The sequence below is a fragment of the Ptiloglossa arizonensis genome, chromosome 5 (genome assembly GCF_051014685.1).
Source record: "Ptiloglossa arizonensis isolate GNS036 chromosome 5, iyPtiAriz1_principal, whole genome shotgun sequence".
Classification (NCBI taxonomy): Eukaryota; Metazoa; Arthropoda; class Insecta; order Hymenoptera; family Colletidae; genus Ptiloglossa; species Ptiloglossa arizonensis.
In genome coordinates, this window is record NC_135052.1 from 17800556 (window position 1) to 17821520 (window position 20965).

The window sequence follows — 20965 nt, forward strand, 5'->3', positions numbered from 1 at the left end:
ATTATTGGCACGTTTCGTTGCTTTCGGTGTCTTCGTGTACTTCGAATGTTCCTTAATCCCAGAACCGAAGCGATAAACAAGTCCAAAGGGATGTTTGAAAGGCTACGACTTAAATGTAGCTACTCTTCAAATTTTGTTGAATCGAAGACCGGTTTTTCTATTACTACTTATACGGATGAGTGCAGCTGTTAAAGGCTGTAAGTAGATGTAAACGTGATCCGATAACGCGATTATTCTAATACTGCCCGAAGAGGCTCGAAATGTTTTATTCCAGCCAAGAGAAGTTGTCGGATTACTTACACTCTTAATCCTCCAGTACCTGGGCGACCATTTTGAACGTATTAACTCCTCCTTGCTGGTAACTTCTCTTGGCTATTTCCTTACGCGCTTCGTAGATATTAGATTCGAACGTTCTTTAAATTTACGAACGAGATCACGATGCTGTAGAATTTTTTTATTAGATTCCGAGGAATCGAAATTCAAAACCAAATGTTCGATTTCATCTTCTTTTATTTTTAATCGATTGAGGTTCACAACGGCGATCCTTTCATACTCAATGGCATTGGTTCTTTGCAAAACAAAATGTAAATCTTTCGCAAAACGATTAAATTTTGTATTCGGTGGCAAAGAATCGAAAACCAAAATTTTATATTCCAAATTGCTTAACATTCGCACTCGATGGCATCTTGGACCACGAAGAAACTAATTCTTCAAAAAGTACATTTTTCGTAAAATTATTAAATTTTGTATTCGATGCCAAAGAATCGAAATCCAAAATTTTATTAAGCAAATCCAATTGCTTAACATTCTCACTCGGTGGCATCTTGGACCACGAAGAAATTGGTTCTTCGCGAGACAAAAATTAAATCTTTCGCGAAACTATTCAATTTTCTGGCAAAGAATCGAAAACCAAAATTTTATATTCCAAATTGCTTAACATTCGCACTCGGTGGTATTTTAGACCACGAAGAGCCTGATTCTTCAAAAAATACATTTTTCGCAAAATTATTAAATATTGTATTCGATGCCAAAGAATCAAAATTAGAAATTTTATATTCCAAATTGCTTAAGATACGCACTCGATGACATCTTGGACCACGAAGAAATTGGTTCTCCAAAAAATACATTTTTCGCAAAATTATTAAATATTGTATTCGATGCCAAAGAATCAAAATTAGAAATTTTATATTCCAAATTGCTTAAGATACGCACTCGATGACATCTTGGACCACGAAGAAATTGGTTCTCCAAAAAATACATTTTTCGCAAAATTATTGAATTTTGTATTCGATGCCAAAGAATAGAAATCCAAAATTATTAAATTTTGTATTCGATGCCAAAGAATCAAAATTACAAATTTTATATTCCAAATTGCTTAAGATACGCACTCGGTGTCATCTTGGACCACGAAGAAAATTGGTTCTTCGCGAGACAAAACGTGAATGTTTCCCCCGGAATCCTCGATTCCGCTGATAACGTGTAAACGAGGTCGCGGCGCTATCAGAAGGCGGAAACGCGATTTTTTGGAGCGCGTTGCGGTGTCGTGCCACGCGCGCTGCTCTCGAGAATTGCCATAAAGAAGAAAAGAATGGGAAGAGAACGTGGTGCACCACCTCGGAACAAGGCGGCCATTCACATTGAGCGACTCGTAATTAACGTCAGCTGCTATAGGCAGCCCTCTAAGTACTTCCACTTACGCGCCTCGGCGCCGACGACGCCGCGCCGGCATATTTACACGCCTGTAAACGCGATCCCCCTTTCCTTCTTCTTCTTTTTTCTTCCCCCTTTTTTATTTCTTCCTCGCTGGCGATGAAAGTTTCGTAATCTTCGATGAAATCGTTTCACACTGTGGAATGCAATTCGCTCCGAACGTGTGAAACGAGAAGAGACGAGTACGTTGTTTATTTTCAAATTTTCACTGGGAACGGACAGTGGACATTGCGCGCGCATTCGCGAAGTTACGAAACAGAGGAGACCAAGTTACTCGCGTGCAGGACGGTATTAAAATTTGGAATATATGTAACACTTTTGGAATATTACGTAATAATAATCTTCTAAAAGAATACTAATAGTAATACATAGTAAACATTTGTATTGCACCAGAGTCGAATAATAATAAATAATATTCGTCGAAGGGAGAACACGTAGAAGTGAAAATAAGTGTACGTTTACCGTACAGAGTCTAGTATATTCTTATTAAATCTAAGTCTACAAACGTTTCTATTTTAAATTACAAATATTCAAAATTCTACATCAGTGAAAATATTCTTGAACAATTATCTTGTTAAAATCGTTCGAAGAATTCTCAAGTGTCTGAAAAATTAAAAATTGTTGTTATTTTAACTACGTTCGATGTGGTTGTACACGACCAACGACACATATAATTACATACGACCAACCACTTCACTTGCACTGGAATTAATTATTGTAAAATCAATCGGGAGCATCGAACGTTGCTCCGATTATCGAATAATTAATTCCATGGAATAGAAGTGGTTACACGTGCTCCATACCGGCAACCATTTTCCTCGCGTGGAATTAACCATTATCTAAAATCAATCGAGAGTATCAAACGTTGCTCGGATTATCGAGTAATTAATTCCGTGCGAGAGAAGCGCTCGATGGTATAGAGCAACACAGTGTTACGAGCACTTTCTTCGCGCGGAATTGATTATTCGATAATCGGAGCAACGAATTGTGTGCTCTCGGTTAATTTTATAATCGTGGAAAAAATTGTTGCGGTTACGTGTCCCGATACGAGGAAGCTTTCGTCGTGTTGGCATCAAAGGGGTTAAAATTAGCGCCGTTTAATAATACGAGAATCGTTTTGATATCGTCTTGTGAACTGTTCTCTCGTTATCACCGTGTAATGTTCCTCGGCAACATAGATAACCGAGGTGAAGTGATATATGCGCCGTGAGACGTCTAACGTGTGCTACATATGTAGCAGACGTAGAGGAAATGCGTGTAAAAGTGTCGCAAACTTGTTTCCACGTCGAACTTCATTGCATTTGCAGTACGTTATTAAACGAGAAAGTAGAATAAGACACTTTTGTTAATATCTGAGAAACGTAAAATAATTTTAGATCCCAAAGTGTTCGTTCGACACCGTTTCTTTAAAGGAATCGAAGAACGTGTGAAGATACACTTAGATTGCATCTTGTGGAATCTGAGCAGACAATTTTTTTTAATTATTCGATGATCGAAACAGAATTCGATCGATGTTGGATAATTATTAATTTCACTCGAAAGAAGTGATTGCAAGAAAATATTGCTCCGTACGACCAACCGTTTCTCTAGCGTGGAATTAATAATCGTACAATATTGTAAAATATTTCAACTTTTGCATCCTGGTATAATTACTGTCGTTGTTACACTAGTGAATTGACTATTATTCGAAGAACTTTCCAATTTCTTTTCCATCGTTAGCTTTCAAGTCGATTGCGTTAACTGTGAACAAGGAATAAGTATGTTGATCGCGTGGTAAAAAAAAATTACCATTGATTGGAACCCTGATCGAGCAATTATCCATTTATTAACGATCTCCGTTTAGGGTAGTGCACGGTGTCGTTCCAGAAAGACGTGAAAGGGACGAGATGGAAAGGTGTCGCCGTGGCGAACGATCGACACCGACAATGATTGATTTTTATCGTCGCGATTAATTGGAAAATTACAGTCCACCGTGAACGAAGGATCGATATTTATTATTATAGCAAAAAAATCGACCAGAGGCTACGAAAGTCGCCGACGAGGCAATCTCTATGCAGATCGCGAGCCTTTTCGAAAATCGGTTCATTACCAAATTGGAAATCGGTTCGTCATTCCGCGTTGATGGACGTTTCGTGATCGTAGGGCTGTAATTTTAACACCCACCGATAATGACACCCTTTCTCAACTGGCTACGACCTGAAATCAATCTTGCGCGGGTTGATGTCTTCTTTTCGAATGATCCGGGATTCGTGAAATCCGTCATCGGGTCATTGGAAACGTTTCACGAAGGTGACACGAGCTTTGAAATCAGTGTACTTCGAATGTTAGGGAAGCAACGAGGAAAATTGAAAATTTACAAAAGTTGGTAGAGAAAATGAATTTTTTCTCAAAAATCGTATTCTTATTAATGATAGGTTACGATAGAGGGTTCATCGTTGTTTAGAAGTTTTGTATATTTATTCGAGGAAATTATTGCTATCATGTGAATCCAACAATGTTACCATCTAGTCAATATGTATCGTCGATACTCAATTGTATCCACTCTGTAGCTAAGAGTGATCTTTTAAAAAGGAATTATTGCTACCACGTAAATCCAACAATCTTACCATCTCGCTAATATCTATCGTCGACACCTAATCGTATCTACTCTGTCGCTAAGAGTGATCTTTTAAAAAGAAATTATTGCTACCACGTGAATCCAACAATGTTACCATCTCGCCAATATCTATCATGGACACCCAATCGTATCCACTTCGGTCGCTAAGAGTGATCTTTTAAAAAGAAAATATTGCTATCATGTGAATCTAACAATGTTAACAATGTTACCATCTCGCCAGTATGTATCGTCGAGACCCAATGGTAACCACTCGGTCGCTAAGAGTGATCTTTTAAAAAGAAATTATTGCTACCACGTGAATCCAACAATCTTACCATCTCGCCAATATTTATCGTCGAGACCCAATGGTAACCACTCGGTCGCTAAGAGTGATCTTTTAAAAAGGAATTATTGCTACCATATGAAACCAACGATGTTACCATCTAGCCAACGTACCCCAGGAAAGCAGCGTTAATTACAGGCTGATCTACTACAAACAGACCTAAATAAACTCGCGTCAATTGTCAGCAATTACCGTGGTCAGGGAACGTTCACCGATTCCACTTCGAACGTAACTCCGCCGATCGTTCATCTAATTATCCAACAGCCAGAGGATAAGAAGCACGACAATAAATTTCTATCATAAGCGTCGCTACGAGCCCGTCGGTTTCGTAACACCGGTTGGCCTCAATAGGCTCCTTTAATCTCTCGCGATGGCGTTTTAAACGGCCGTAAATAATGGTCCCTGTTTGTTCTACCTAATTCCCTACGGTTTTTTCCTTCTTCCCATTTTTTTTCTTCTCTCTCTCCTCTTCTCTCGTAACGCGCGCGAAGCGTGCTGCTCGACGCGCAGCAGCCGCGTCGTGCTGTTTGCTCGACCTTAAAGCGCGAACGCACTCGCCTTTTGATCTGGCTTTAATTTTAATGGATGGTAATCCGCCATCTCGAGAGCCATTCCAAAGGCAGTTTCGGATCCATTAACTGCACTTTCCAATTGAACTGTTCAAACCCACACCCGTCGCTCGGAGCAGTGTTTAGACACGCATCGGGTTTGTGCAGTTAGTTTATTGGATTATTGCGCGGGCGAGCACGTGCGCCTGCGCGCACGCGCGTACCGCGAAACAGTTTGCGAATTGAAACGACGAGACGAGACACCGCCAACTCCCGACTGATTCTACGAGTTACGAGCATCGTTTCCGCTTTGGTTATTGGTTTTCATGAGAGTATGCGAAACTGTCGTACTGGAATTATCGATGGAAGAAATGTAACGATGTTCCGCGAAATTAAATATCTCGAAGAAATTTCTAAGGTATTTTACGTACTATTTGTAGTTCTAATGTTTGGCTAGTCATTTTGGAGAAGTGTTTATTGGAAATAGAGGAAAATTGCGTGTATTTATGTACGAATGGTACTCGTACTTCCACTAAAGTTTTTTTAAATTTGGAAGTTACTAAAAATACTGATTGCGCTTTAATTCTGATATTTGGACAATAATTTTAGAGAAAAGTGTTTCTTGGAAATAGAGGAAAATTGCTTGTATTTATGTACGAATAGAACTCGTATTTAGTGGAAGTAATTTTTTTTTTAAATTTGTAAATTATTGAAAATATTGCTTGCGCTTTATTTCTGATACTTGGACAATAATTTTATAGAAAAATGTTTCTTGGAAATGGAGGAAAATTGCTTATATTTATGTACGAATAGTACTCGTGTTTAGTAAAAGTAAAGTTTTTTTAAATTTGTAAGTTACTGAAAACACTCTGCGTTTCTGATAGTTGGTTAATGATTTTAGGGGAAAGTGGAACTGTTTATTAAAAATAGTGGAAAATTGTGTACATCGATGCACGAAAAGTACTCGCGTTACGTAGAAGTAAATTTTAAAAAAGTTTTTAAAACATCAAACGTACTATCTTCGTGATAATCGTCTCGTAACGATTCCATAGGCAAACGTAGCTAACTTAAACACCTGTTTCTATCAAAATACACCGATCATCGTAACTTAACAATTATCGAATCTCTTCCCCTAACAATTACCGTACTAGTATACTTTTCATCTATCATATTAAACCTACCTACGGTCCAAGTTCCAAATAGTAAAATAATCTCTTGATATCAATAAAATACCGTATGAAAGTGCATCAAAGTTTGAAAATGCTACTGTAAAAATTCTATCGACTATAAAATTACCTCCGAGAGAATAAAAAAATAACCACCATCGGTATTGATAATCGACATCCTTACAATTGTAACGTTCAATTAACGCATCGAACGTACCATCTTCGTAATATTTGTCTCGTTGAATTAATCTCGAAAGAAACGTTTCTTAAATTCCATTTCTCTACGACGAACATAATCGTAATGCCCAAGGACTGTGCTCGAAGAGGGCTTCAAGGGGTGCACGGTTTTCCCACAATCGTGTACAGCGAGACGCGGTCGAAAATAGGATAGGACCTATTTCACGCCTAATGCGGGATCATCACTTACATAATTATTCACGGTTAGTCCGCCACTTAGATTAGTTTAAACTAAGTGGGGTTTTACGTAACAACGCACACGGGAGGAAGTGAAAGAGGGACTGGAGGGAGGAAAAGTGGCATCTTCATTGCATACCGGCACGTTTCAGTCGGTATCGCGCAACGCGGGATTGTTCACCAATTAAGATCGATTCGCGGAATGGGGTCATACGGTAACTTCGATTCGACGAAATCTCAATTCGGCCCGATATAACTGCGTTTCGATAAAAGTGATGTCACTCGGCGTTCGACAGTTATTCAACCCCGAAAGTAACGATAACGCGCGTCGGTGGAACTAATTTTAGAACGAATTATGTACGAGCGTTACGGTACGCTAGCAACGAAATAAAACCATTGAAACAAATGGAATAATACAAGGGGGATCGAAACTTTAGATTAACAACGCACCGGGGAAAATCTAGAAGATTTATCGCGAATAGATTGTATTCAAGTGTGGAGATCGTACGTGCACATTGCTACGAATTAGAACTATACGATATATGTGCAAGAGATCGATATAAAATTGATATAAAAGTTTCTTGTGGTGGATCAAAATTTGTTTGGTAGATATGTAAACTTTCTGAAACATTTATGCACTTTTTGCGTTGATATATTTCTATGTTTCGTTGTATAACTAAAAATGTTTTTGAAATGTACTTGACACCTCTATGTATTTTTTTTTGAGAATTGTTAATATGCTCTATTGTCTTCTTTCAACCCTCTAAACACACACACATTTAATTTTCTCAATTTTCCATTATTTCCAAGATATGTTCTCTTATGAGTTAAAATGAAACAATGTATTCTATGACATGGGTCGATGACGATGTAGGTTATATACAGTAATAAATTATAACATAAAAATTGTATAGTATTTAAATTGTAGTATAAGAATTGTCTAGTATAATATTTAAACGAACTAGTTTTTCACAAGCGTGGATATTAAACTTACGAATTCGAGGAGAGAAAGTTTAACTTCATCCACCGTACAACGTGATAAAGTAGCCAGGAGTAATATTCTTCTACGAGTGTACAGGAAGCGAAGTTGAAGTAATGAAACTGCCAGTGAAGGTTGTTAATTCGCCGGTGGGTAGAGAGACGATAAGAAAGTGAGCCACCCGTTACATTGTTTTCGCATTGTTCATCGTTCTACTTGCGTCTTTTTTTAACCCTCGATAGGTGTTGTTATTATTATTGATAGCAACTGGAATCCACCTCACATCGAAATTTTCCGCAATAATAATTTTCATTTCGTGTATCTTCTAACACCGTTTCTCTTTCGAAATTAATTTTCAGGGAAAGTTAATTAAATTTCTCATTCGGTAATTTTTTCCGTCCTTGACAATTTCTATCGGATTATCTTGCAGGATAAAAAGTAATATTACATCGAAATTGTACGAAACTTTCTCACGGTTAAATGTGGCAACGATATCTCCATTGAAAAGTCAATAATAAATTTATCTGTTTTTTACTCGAATAGCATCCTGTCGCGTTAATTAATTACCGCCGTGGTATAGGTCGATAAAAACTCGTGTTTTTATAAACAGCACCGATAACACTGCGTCAGGAAAAAAACGGTGAGTGTGAGAGAGGATGAGTGTTTCTAGGAACCAATCTACCATTCGATAAAATATTGTTGCATTACGATTTTCGTTCCACACATGTGTCTCGTTAATATTTCGATATCGAAATTTCCTATATTTAACACTCCGAATTACATTTGTTCAATTTCATATGCCAGAGAAATAACAATTCCTGCGATTTTCGTACTCAAATCTGTTTATCTCTACACACTCCGCTCGAAAAGAGAATAAAAATTTCCAAAGGAACCGTATCTCGCAAACGAACCGTTCTCTCGCAAAAGATTGTCAAAGATTTGACCAATTAGATCGCACGGAGTGATTCTCGAATGGAAAATGTTTCCCCCACTCTGTCCCCTACAACTGTACACGCATCGACATCTACTGACAATTGGTTGAATACAGAAGACAAAGTGGGGGAAGTGCATTGCTCTCGAGAACCAATCCGTGCAATCTGATTGGTCGAAACTTTGACAACCTTTTGCGCGAAAACGGTTCATTCTCCACCCACGGTTTTTTCGGAATTGTCATTCTCTCGTACAAAATATCTAAAACGAAACTTTCGTTTGAATTTTTCAATACGAATAAATTTCTTTACCACGAGTTTAATTTTTAATTCGCCGTGTTTGCAACGAACTTCGTATCACATTTTTGTTAAATTCCCTCGTACAAAATATCCAAAATGAAACTTTCGTTTTGAATTTTTCAATACGAATAAATTTCTTTTCCTCGAGTTCAATTTTGGGTTCGATGTTTGCAACGAACTTCGTGTCAGATTTTTGCGACATTCCCTCGTAAAAAATATCCAAAATGAAACTTTGGTTTTAAATTTTTCAATACGAATAAATTTCTTTTCCTCGACTTCAATTTTGGGTTCGATATTCGCAACGAACTTCGTATCAAATTTTGACAACAAATCTCCGAAAAAAGAAAAAAGAAACATTTTCAACGATTTCTTCCGAACATCTTTCGTTATTCAACGAATCTCGCGCAGTTCACTAATACATGTAAATAAACGGCAAAGACAGAAATGTACAGTTACCGTGAAACCACGTTTAATTGATTATTGGAAAAAGAGGTAGAGAGATGAGCAGAAAACGGACGAGAGACGAACGCAGCAGGTTTAACTACAAAAATTCTTTTCTACTCCAACTCTCGGTAACGATGACAAATCTCCGGCTCCGGAGTTACACGGAGCGAGTTGCGCGCACACACGGATCGCCCATTAACGCTTGAACTCCGTTGCGTCTGAATCCATTAAACGCAGATTAAACGCCCCGGGAGACGGGGCAACCTTTAAACAGTTTGCCGAAGCGTCGCGCGTAACTCGTTCGGCTTTATTAATTCGCCTCGGAACATTTGTTATCGTCGCGTTCGAACAAGTACAACCGATAAACGACAAAGTTCATCGATTGTAGGGCACGAGTTATCTAGCGATTACACGCCTACGGACTAGTCGGTCTCCTCTCGATCGTCGTCAGGATTTTTCTACGATCGGGCGCCCGGTTCGACGGTCGTGTCTCTCCTTAAGGTGCGTTTACAATTTGGCGCGCGAGAACGGGATTACAAACTCGACGAATTATTTTCACGTTGGTACGCCTCCGTTCGCGCGTATTTCGAACAGTGAGTCGGTAAAAGGAAAGTTGTACATTGTATCGACAACGAGAGAAGAACTTTTAACGTCGGTGACGGTGATGTTCATGAAAATATACAAACTTGTACACCAGTTGTTGAACAATGTTGTCTTTACTGGAATCGCTCGGATAGAAATATATATATAAATATATATATATTCTTTAAATATTTTCGGACGCAGCGAGCAATTTAAAATAATTTACTTGTATTATTAACAATTTAATGTTTAAATTGTAACTCGAGTCTCTGTTTTCAAAAAGTGACATCGACGACCATTTTTGAACCCACAGGTTGATCCTTAACCTCTTGGGGAATACCGTGCCACGCGATGTAAGTTCAATGTTTAGATTGTCTGGAATATCGTAGTAGGAACGTAACCGATAAAATTGTGACAAGTACTCGCGATTTAATTCCCCTCCCGGAAATATGACACCAATCGTGACAATATTGAAAAGTATCGAAAGTTGTATCTCGATCTCGAAATTCGATCTCGAAATTGAAGTCTCGTCAAAAGGTTCGACGCGATTCGGTTCGATAAGTGTAAACGCGCCTTTATGAGATCGCTGGAGAGAGAGAGAGAGAGAGAGAGAAGTCGCTTTAATCGGAATCTCGATGGATTTAAAACGGGTGATACGTCAGACGTACGACTCCGTGAGAATGATAATCGATGTGACGGCGTTAATGGCTTGGTCGAGCATCGGTGGTTAGCCGGTGCCACGTAAAACGGGCGTCTAATTGGCCGTGACAAGATACGGGGTAATGCGTCTTTATTAATGAAAAAGTTGGTTAGGCGTGACGACGCTCGGTGGCACGGTGATTTGCTCGATTTTCGGTGGCCTTCCATCTCAGGGTCGATTGTTACGCGGTCATCGCCGAATACCGCCAATTGTCCGACGGATGTTTCGTTCAAAAGCTCTTTAACGCTTCATAACACGCACGATCTGCAATTTCTTGCAAACGAGACCTACACGTACAACTCGACGACTTGGAAAAGATCTCTGGAGTGGGGGAACGCTGGTCCAGCCTCTTCCCCCCACCAGATGTCCATAGATCGGTATTATCGTGGTATTTTCTCGAAATAGTTTCTTTTTCTTCAATTTTTGTCATTTGTTGACAATATTGAAGCACTGAGCACTGGTTCAGCTTCTTCTGCCCATCAGATCATGACATTTTCGTGGTGTATCGGTTCGAAGGCTTCTTTTATTTAAATTTGTGATGTCTACTGGCACGTGTCAAAGAATTAATATTGCAAGATATCACCTTTCAATTTGGAACAATCTTTGCAATCTTGTAAGTTACTACAATCCATCCTTCCTTAGTTTAATTTCTCTTGAACAGTATCAGTCAATACTCCATAACATCCCCACCACACTTGGACCACTCCTTCGGGGATACTTTTCAAATTGTCAAACTATAGCCTCCTTTCTTTCCTCGATTCGTTTATTCGTGACAGTCGCTAATCAGGATGGTTACATATCGCTACTATCTCTTTGTGCTTTTTCTAAGATACTCAGTGCACACGAACTCGTATTCCAAAAATGTTTCTTCAACTTTTCGTTCCGTTGGCTTTCGTTCCTCTTCTCTTTAACCCTAAAGTATCACTCTGGGGTCCAATGTACCCTCGGTTTATTTTCTCGCGTTTGTATCTTTCTCACGAGCGTGCACTTCGCTTAAAACTACTCACAGTCGATTCAAACATTTCTTCTTTTTTTTCCCTCGAGGAAAACGATTATAAACCATCCAAGAGAGAGGAATAACGACGTAACGTCCACGGGACCGTTCCGTGGTGATGCTAATGCGTTCGAAAAAGAAGCGCGACACTCCGTGGTCAAGAAAAAGAACGAAAAGAACGTTAAATATGGATCGTAGACCGAAAAGTGAACCGTTTCCTCGGTACTCGGAGACGTTTCTCGTTGGTTCGTTGCGCGAGGGGAGTTCAGTGAAAAAAGAAGGTATCGAAATGTGGACGGAATGCGGGAGCAAATGGGAGCCAAGTGACGCTTTATTATACAAAGCCACCAACTGACGGTATTAGCCACTCTAGCGGAAAAGTATTCGACATTACTGAGGGTATCGTATAACTGGGACCAGAGGAACTAGTTTGTTACGGTAAAAGATTCTTGGCAGCTCATTGCACGCGATAGTGGCACCGCGCGGATCTCTCCTGGCCGTGGTGGCCGGTGAATCTCGATATGAGAAATAAGTAAAATCGAAATAAATACGACGAGCTCGTGATTTCACTTAATACGGTGTATTAGCCGAGGCGATAACGTCAATCCTGTCCGTGGTTTCGCCAAGTCTCCCGGAGCTTCTTCGCGTTTAAAGAAACGAACGTGACCATCGATTTGGGGAACTTTGAATTTCCCGCCTGAATTCAAAACTGCTTCGATTTTTACAATTTTCTCTTTTTAATCTTTTTACCCATCTCGAGAGTAGGCATTTTTGTAGTTTTTTTGCAAGTGATCTGCGCAACTATTGCGTATGCAACTATTGCGTATGCAACTATTGAATAACTATTGCGAAAGGTATTCTTTTTAATCGTCTTAAATGTTGTATTTATTAAAATTTAAGGTATGTCTACTACGAAGTTACATGTAAAGAGAAAAGAGAATTTTCAAATGTAAAATATAAATATTTTAATATTTAAAGATATGCATATCGATGCATATTGATGCATTTGATTTTGACTTCTTCTTTCGATTTTTCGATGTTTCACTCCAATTGATTTCGAAAATGAACATGGACGATTTGTTCCAGACCGTTTCCAAGCATTTAAAGTTGTACAATGTTCTATGTATTCGGTGATACAGTAATTATTACCCTCCGTGAGGTTAACATTCGATGCGAGACATCCTGTCTAGCCTGAGAATGAATCTTTCGATCTATCGAATGGATTCTCAATTGACGAGTACAATTACAGTGGCTCGCTGTAATTCGAGTATTTAGAGCAATAGCGAATTCTCGGGCGCGATACGCTGCCACCGTGTAATTGAGTTACAATTTTCATCGAATCGATGGGCGAGGAGAACGATTTAATTGATACGAATGAACCGGAAACAGTTCCACGTATTACGGATTTCGTGAAATTATTAGAAACGTTTCTTGAAAATGCTCCTACGGATCGATTCTGCTAAATGTTAACGACGATACCGTCGATCAATGGTTTCAAGATTTCGTATCGATTTAAATATTATTCGCAAGTATCCATTTTGTCTTGTTTCTTTTTTAATTGAATACTTTTTATTCTTTCTGTCGAATATTATCGAGTTTAATGATTATTCGAATGTCTTGTTCTTATAGAGAGATTTTGTACCTTGAGACTTTTGGATTCAGAAACGATAATTCTTCCAAGACAATCGTTTGATTATTATTGTAACAATTTTTTCGGCTTCTCTTCTCGCGATAGTTACTGTTTGTAATTTTTTAAATTTTGTATTTATAGTTATTGCAGTATCGACCGAGTAATACTTATTTACTCCTCAAGCAAGAAGTATACTTCGGAAAACACTTTAAAAGAATGACCATCCTTCATTTGTATTAGTTTAAGGACCAACCGACCAACATTAGGACCACGTACGTACATATTGACTTTCGTGATTCTCAGAAGAGAGTTTACACTCTCTCGGTAGTTTTTTCTCGTAACACATGCTTAAAATAATTTTTCTTTCGCTCATTTCTTAAACAAATCGGCTTAGCGTGTGTATTAAAAAAACTTTCCTTTGCATTCTTTCATTTCTTAATTCTTACATCTTCTTGCATCCATCTTTACAGTTTTCATATTTTACTTTTACAGTTCCATAAAATATATAAAAAATCTATATGAAATTATAGTCTTCGAGTATCCAATCAAAGGGAACCTAATCATCAAATTATAGTATTGGAGTACTCGATCAAAGAAAACGAGAATTTTATTACACCATAGCGCATACATTTTTCATATTTTACTTTTACAGATAAATAATGACCGAAAAGTATCCAAACGTTTAAACTTCCAACTAGACTAAACCCCATTGCTAAAATTTTCAATTCACGATAAAATAATACAGTCTTCGAGTACCCGGTCGAGAAAAACTACAATAATTTTATTACAAATCACGAAATAACGTCACAATGTGTTAAATGTCGAGAATAAAAACACGAGACCGACGTGCTCCGAGCTGTGGAACGAATTTTGCGAAATCGCAGATCTCGTCAGATCCGCCTAATCCGAGAAGCGTCGTTCCGTCGCGTCGCGGAGCCGCGATAACACCTAATTGGGTTATCTTAACGCGTGTTACGTTAGTCTCTCGCGTTTCGATTCATCTTCTTCTTCTTTTTTCTTTCTTTTTCCCTTCTTTTTCTTTTTTTTTTTTTTTCACGCGTACTGTGGAACGCGACGTTTCGTGCACCGCGGTCATTTTTCCCCGATTGAGACAATTTTAACAGCGCGGCGCGCTGCTCCAAACGGATGATGACCCATTATTATCCATCCATTACGTCCAATTGACCGTAGCGCGAGTATTTCGAGACGGAAACGTTTTCCAAGATCGCCTGGGAATTGTCGGCGCGATTCAGCCACTTCTCCTGGCCCGACCTTCGAGACGACGAATTTAAAATATCGATTATTTTTCATTTCGTTTTCTTAAAGTGTATGAATTTTAAATATCGATTTTTTTTCATTTCGTTTTCTTAAAGTGTATGAATTTCAAATATCGATTTTTTTTCATTTCGTTTTCTTAAAGAGTTTGAATTTAAAGTATTGATTTCTTTCATTTTGTTTTCTTAAAGTGTATGACTTTAAAATATCGATTTTTTTCATTTCATTTTCTTAAAGTGTATGAATTTAAAATATCGATTTTTTTTCATTTCGTTTTCTTAAAGTGTATGAATTTCAAATATCGATTTTTTTTCATTTCGTTTTCTTATAGTGTATGACTTTAAAATATCGATTTTTTTTTCATTTCATTTTCTTAAAGTGTACAAATTTAAAATATTGATTTTTTTTCACTTTATTTTCTTAAATTGTACGAATTCAAAATATCGATTTCTTTAAGTTCGTTTTCTTAAAGTGTACGACTTGAAAATATCGATTTTTTTTCATTTTGTTTTCTTAAATTGTATGACTTTAAAATATCGATTTTTTTCATTTCATTTATTTAAAGTCACGAATTCAAAATATCGATTTCTTTAATTTCATTTTCTTAAAGTGTATGACTTTGAAAATATGTGTGCAAAATCGTTTGCTTCGATTTGCTTGAAAGTATTGTGTTTTACTATTTCTTTTAACACGTTAAGTACAAAATGAAGCTAGAAAATATAAATTCAGAATTGAAAGTTTCACCATTTTTTTATTTATTGAGATTTCGACTTCTTCCTAGTTTCCACTATAACTATATCCTTCCTAAAGAAGATACTTTCTCACCCTCTGGTTCTGATTAGCGAAAAGCCAATGGAGCACCTTTTTTAGAAGAGCCATTAAACAAGAAACTATAACTCCAATAATTTTTAATATTTCTAGACGAAAAAAATACTGTGTGTTTCTATAAGGTGGACAAACATGTCTGGAAAAGCTAGCTACAAAATAGCTTTCCTACCATTGCAAAAAAAATCATTGAAAGGAACCGAAAAATAACAGTGTAGACAGCAATATTTCCTTAATCCGCGCGCATTACACCACGCATAATTAGCCACGTACGATCCTCTAGAAATCATCCAGAACTTATATTCTTGATGACGGTGTCAAAAGTGTTTTGAATTAACCCCCAAACCGCGCGCTGAACGTAAATTCTACACCAGAGTAATTTAAATACTAATTACGCGTTACACGCTGACGATGGGGTAAATAATCCGCTTTCGAGTATATGATCGTTGATTGCAACAGCTGCAAGACAAAGCATCACGGACATTTTATTTTCGATAAATAATATTTCACAAAATGGAAGAATGTGTACCTTTTGAAAATAACTTTAAACATTACGAGGGTGGTTGTGTATCTAACCTTGGATTTCTAAGGGAAGTTCTTCTAGTAACGGATAAAATTATGAAACTTCATATTTTATTTGTAATTATTTAATTTTTATCCGAATTTGGTGGTGTCAAAGACTGTATCCCTGGAGTAGGTATTTTTATATAAAAATATAATAGTAAATATTCAGAACAGAAATGGAGTACTGTGTTATATTTATTCGTCTCGTGCACGAAATATACAAATACGTGTTTATGTTGTTGTTAAAATGTTTCTGAATCAATTGTAAGAACTGTAAAATTAACCCTCGAAATAACAGCGATTTAAGCGACTAACATTTTTTGATGACGTTTATTTTCATTGTACCCTCTACAATTCTAAAATCAACAGCGAATATTTCGCTGCACAATTGCAGCTATTTTTGCATCGAGATGGAACGTTAACAACTGATAACGACGTGTATTAATTTTATCGAGTATCCGCGTTTATCGTGGAATGTATTTTGCTAGGTTTTTCATAGATTCGTCTCTTTTAAAGCGACTATGAATGATCTTTGTACTTTCCTTGATCTCGAGGTGAAGTTTCAGTCGGATCGAAGAATCATTAAAAATCTTTTCCACGATGTTACTACGTTTAAACATTTTTCACGTAAAAATCGTGCTGTATGGTACATCGAGTGTTTATGTTCACATCCGCGTTGAAATCACCAAGGATGTTAAATTTAAATAATTACAATTTCGAAATTCCTTCGTTTTAGTATCTGAATACATCCATAGAATATTGAAATTAATCGACGTATAGTGTTTACTATATATTTACATTATTAATAGTTACGTGAACATTTAGACATAAATTCTACAACCGATCGAGTAAATAGTTTACAATGTTACGTTAGTGAACGTATTGATAAAATAATTTAAACTAAATGATATTAAATAAAATAAAGTTCACTGCTGTCGAAAATTTTGTTCAATGTTTACTTCATACGTTTCATGTCTTATATGTTTCCCCACAATGTTGAAATTATTCGTCGATGGTAAAGTTTGTATAATAATAAGAAAAGTATACAAACAGTACCAGAAAAATGTTGGATCAAATGTTCAAGTAAAATAAATCGAAGACATTTTTCGAGCGTGTTGAACAGACTTCGGAGTATACACCGCAACGTATAGAGCGAAACGCCGGACACGTGATAAACATTACGCTGGCCCAAGACGCACGGTATTACGTCATTCGTATGAAAAAAGAAACTAGAGCAGAAAGTTCCTTGTTGAAGCGATTTCACTACGCTCCTGTCCCCCTGACGAGTAAAAATAGAAACGAGCTGAAAACAGCTTTATCACTGGCATTCCCACGTGTGGATGTTGGGGGAGTTGTCAAACGAATACCGCTTCCATCGTGAGAATTCACCAATCACGAATTCGTTCGATCCATTCCGTCCCCTTCGCTGTTTTCACGATTAGCGAACGATCTAATTTAGCGCGCACGCGAATTCGAGAGCCACGAATATACACTCACGTGACTCGTGAAACATCTGATCAGAGAATTCGTCAACGTTCCGTGAATTTTTTCGAAAATTTTCCAACGACCGGGCAAATTTTCCCAAATATTCTTTCGTCCGTTGGTAGATCGTTCAACGTCCACGATATTTCGGGAATTAATAAATCGTGCACCGAGTCGTAAATTTTCCAACGATCTTCGAACAGACAATGTTTCGAACGCTTGTAAATTTTTAAAAATGTTTCACGTCGCTCACGAATGTTCCGAATGTTCCAGAAATTATAGCGAAACCCACAAATTTTCCAGCAATTGAAACATTGTGTTCCCCGACTTATAAATTTTCCATTTACGAGCTTCCCAGCGATAACTTGTCCGAAAATTCGCGAGTTCTCCAGCGAACCAGTATTGTCATACACGCTCGAAATCATTGTACCGACATTGCGCAACTTTTGGGAAATAATTCGAGAGTAACTCGTTCAAATTTTCCCTATTCGTCTATCCATTGACAAAATAGACTCTCCCATTGTTCTAACACCACCCTAAAAATTCCACTAATTCCTCCACGATACGATCCTCGCGCATTTCCACAAACGACCACTTAGGACTCCATAAATAGATTTCCCTGCCCCCCAGGAACGTGTACAATATCTCTGTCCGAGCTCGATAAATCTCCTGGATAGAAATCTCTGTCCGCGTACCCTGTCCCGAATTCGTTTGATCGGTGTAAAGATCGAGACCTGTTGTAAACGTAAGATCGTCTCTCCGCGTACGAGAGGTCTTAACTATCGATCTTCCGTTCTCGGGGAAACCGACACCTTCGAGAGCAAAAAGAAAGGAGAAGAAAGAACGAAGAGAAAAGAAAAATAATAGCTCCGTACCCCCGCAAATTCCACGCAGCGCCGCGCACGCGGCAGAACCCCCTAGTGATCACGGCAAATTACCGGCTGGCGCGCAAGCGCGCAAGCGTAGCCCCTCCCCCGTATATGAAATTGGTGGGGGAGATCGGAGATTGCCCGTTAGCGGTTTCGCGCTTCGCGATAGCCGATAACTCGATACTCACCCGAGAGGTGGTACTGATTGCAGTGTGTTATCCAGGTCCTGAGCGGGGCTGGTGGTGTAGCGTTGTTGTCCCGTGGTCGAGACGCCTCCGAGGACGAGCAACAGGAACCACCACGTACCGAAGAACAGCAACCTGTCCGTCATCTTGTCGGCCGCGATTCGTTTCGCGTTTCGTGTACGAACGACAAACTTGTTCACCGGTGGCCGCGGATCGGGGCGAGGTGGGGGTGGGTGGGTGGGTGGTGGGGGGGCGAGGTTAAAGAGATCCACGTGAAATTCGTTAGCTCGTCGCGCGATCGATGCTCGCTCGTTTCACGCGCATGATCCTCGATCGCTCCCCAGGGCACGGACGATGGCTTCAACGATGCTTCGCGATCGACACCACGATCGGATTCTCGATCATGGTTCTCGGTCGGCCGGCGGCTGCTTGGTAATATGACGCTCGCGCAATTCTGGAACGGGACGCGATTTTTTTCTCAACGAGATCTCGTTCGTGCGCGACACCCGGTACGTTGGGCTCACGCGTCAAGTATCAGAAGTAGGTCCTTCGGACGATTTCGAATTGCTTTTTCCGCTCTTTCGAATCCCGTGAAACTTTTCAACATTTTCGAGAATTTTTTCCCTCCGTTGTACAGAGTGTTTCGAAGATTAAGAGTCTAGAAGCTTAATGGTAGATACAAAGGAGGCTTGGTACGTGTACAGGGTGTTTCGAAAATTAGGAGTCTAGAAGCTTAATGGTAGATACAAAGAAGACTTGGTACGTGTACAGGGTGTTTCGAAAATTAGGAGTCTAGAAGCTTAATGGTAGATACAAAGGAGGCTCGGTACGTGTACAGGGTGTTTCGAAAATTAGGAATCTAGAAGCTTAATGGTAGATACAAAGGAGGCTTGGTAGATGTACAGGGTGTTTCGAAGATTAGGAGTTTAGAAACTTAATGGTAGATATAAAGGAGGCTTGGTACGTGTACAGGGTGTTTCGAAAATTAGGAGTCTAGAAGCTTAATGGTAGAAATAAAAGATACTTGATATGTGTCTGTGAATATATGGCTGTGCGTTGATAATGTTACGAGCTTTCGAAATCCATCGTTTTGAAATTTTCTTCGAAATGGTTTAATTTTTCTTTTTTTTTTTTACGCGTTATAGAGAGTGTTTCGAACGTTAGGAGTTTAGAAGCTTATTATACCGATCGGTTACAATTACTGTTTAATGCAATAATCGTTGTACCGGTGGTGGTAGCTCTTCCTTGTTAGTACAAGAACGTAAAAATTATTTATAAAATATTCTCATATATCGATAAGGAAGAAAGAGCCCAAAACCAATCAATATTGTACACAGAGTTTTTCCAAGTATAATAACTGATACTAACTGGCGAATAAACTCTGTCGGGATAGTACGTGATTTTATGCTCCATTAATTGTAAAAGACAGTTCTCTCTATTTAATCAAACACTGCACCGAAGCAGGGGAGATTATCGCTGGTTACGTCCATGCTATTATTATCTATCGTAGTTTTATTTTTACAATTGTTGTCGCGTGACTTTTTTATTATCGTACAATTACATAGTACAGTTATAAATAGTCATCGATGATCTTCACTTATGAGTAATGTTCGATCGAATAGTGACACATCGTTGGCGTTGCTGCCATAGAAAATTAAATAAAATCCTACAGTGTATCGAATTGTGTATCAATGCAAATCGGAATATTCTTGCTTCTAAAATCCTAAACACTTTTCTCAACACTCTGTACGTACGTTACCGAAGATTTGAATCCGAAATATTTATTTATCGATAATTGTTACTCTCAAAGATGATTCACGAATTGTTCTTTTCATCTCGTTGAAATTAAAACGAAATCAAATATTTACCCAAAGCAAACACGAAATTTCGGTAAAACATTCAGAGGAATTATCTCCTCGTTATTTAAAATACACTCGTTGAAGTCTCCTATGAACATTAAGAACTTGTCGGAAGTAGCTCTCCATTATCGTTTCGTTCGTTAATTAATATTATGTATTTACGCTGTACAAGAAGGCATTGTACCGACACCAGAGAGTAAAATCGAATTAAACTCAACGGTCGATAAATTGACGACACTCTTCGAGTATAAATAATCAGAACGTAAAGTAAGGGTGGACATTAATGTTTGACGAGTATCTCGTATCGATCGTCCTCCTAACGGACGCGTTCGAAGAAACGAAAAAATTATTACTGGAGGCTAAGTACTTATCCTAAATTTCGATAAAAAAATGTGTACTGAATAATTTTACGTTACAAATGTAAACAAACGTCTCAAAGAATTATTACTCTTGGCGGTGCAGTAAAATTCAAATTAGAAAATTGAAGATAAATTCAACAAATATTTCTTCGCTCGGATCAATGCGTTCGAAGGACTCTGTCTCTTTATTTTGTCTATTAAATCGATAAATA

At 38.2% G+C, this 20965-nt stretch overlaps 1 protein-coding gene across 2 annotated transcripts in view; it reads right to left on the bottom strand.

Annotated features, from left to right (window-relative positions):
• LOC143147667 (fibrillin-2) overlaps positions 1-20965 on the bottom strand; it is a 52964-nt gene that overhangs the window by 28240 nt on the left and 3759 nt on the right. Inside the window, exon 2 of one of the 2 annotated variants that reach the window (XM_076313121.1) lies at positions 18539-18989. In XM_076313121.1, the coding sequence (XP_076169236.1) occupies positions 18539-18681 (143 nt within the window). In that variant the 5' untranslated portion in view covers positions 18682-18989. Of the gene's footprint in view, positions 1-18538; positions 19909-20965 lie in introns of those variants that run through there. The other variant, XM_076313122.1, reaches the window with a different exon arrangement.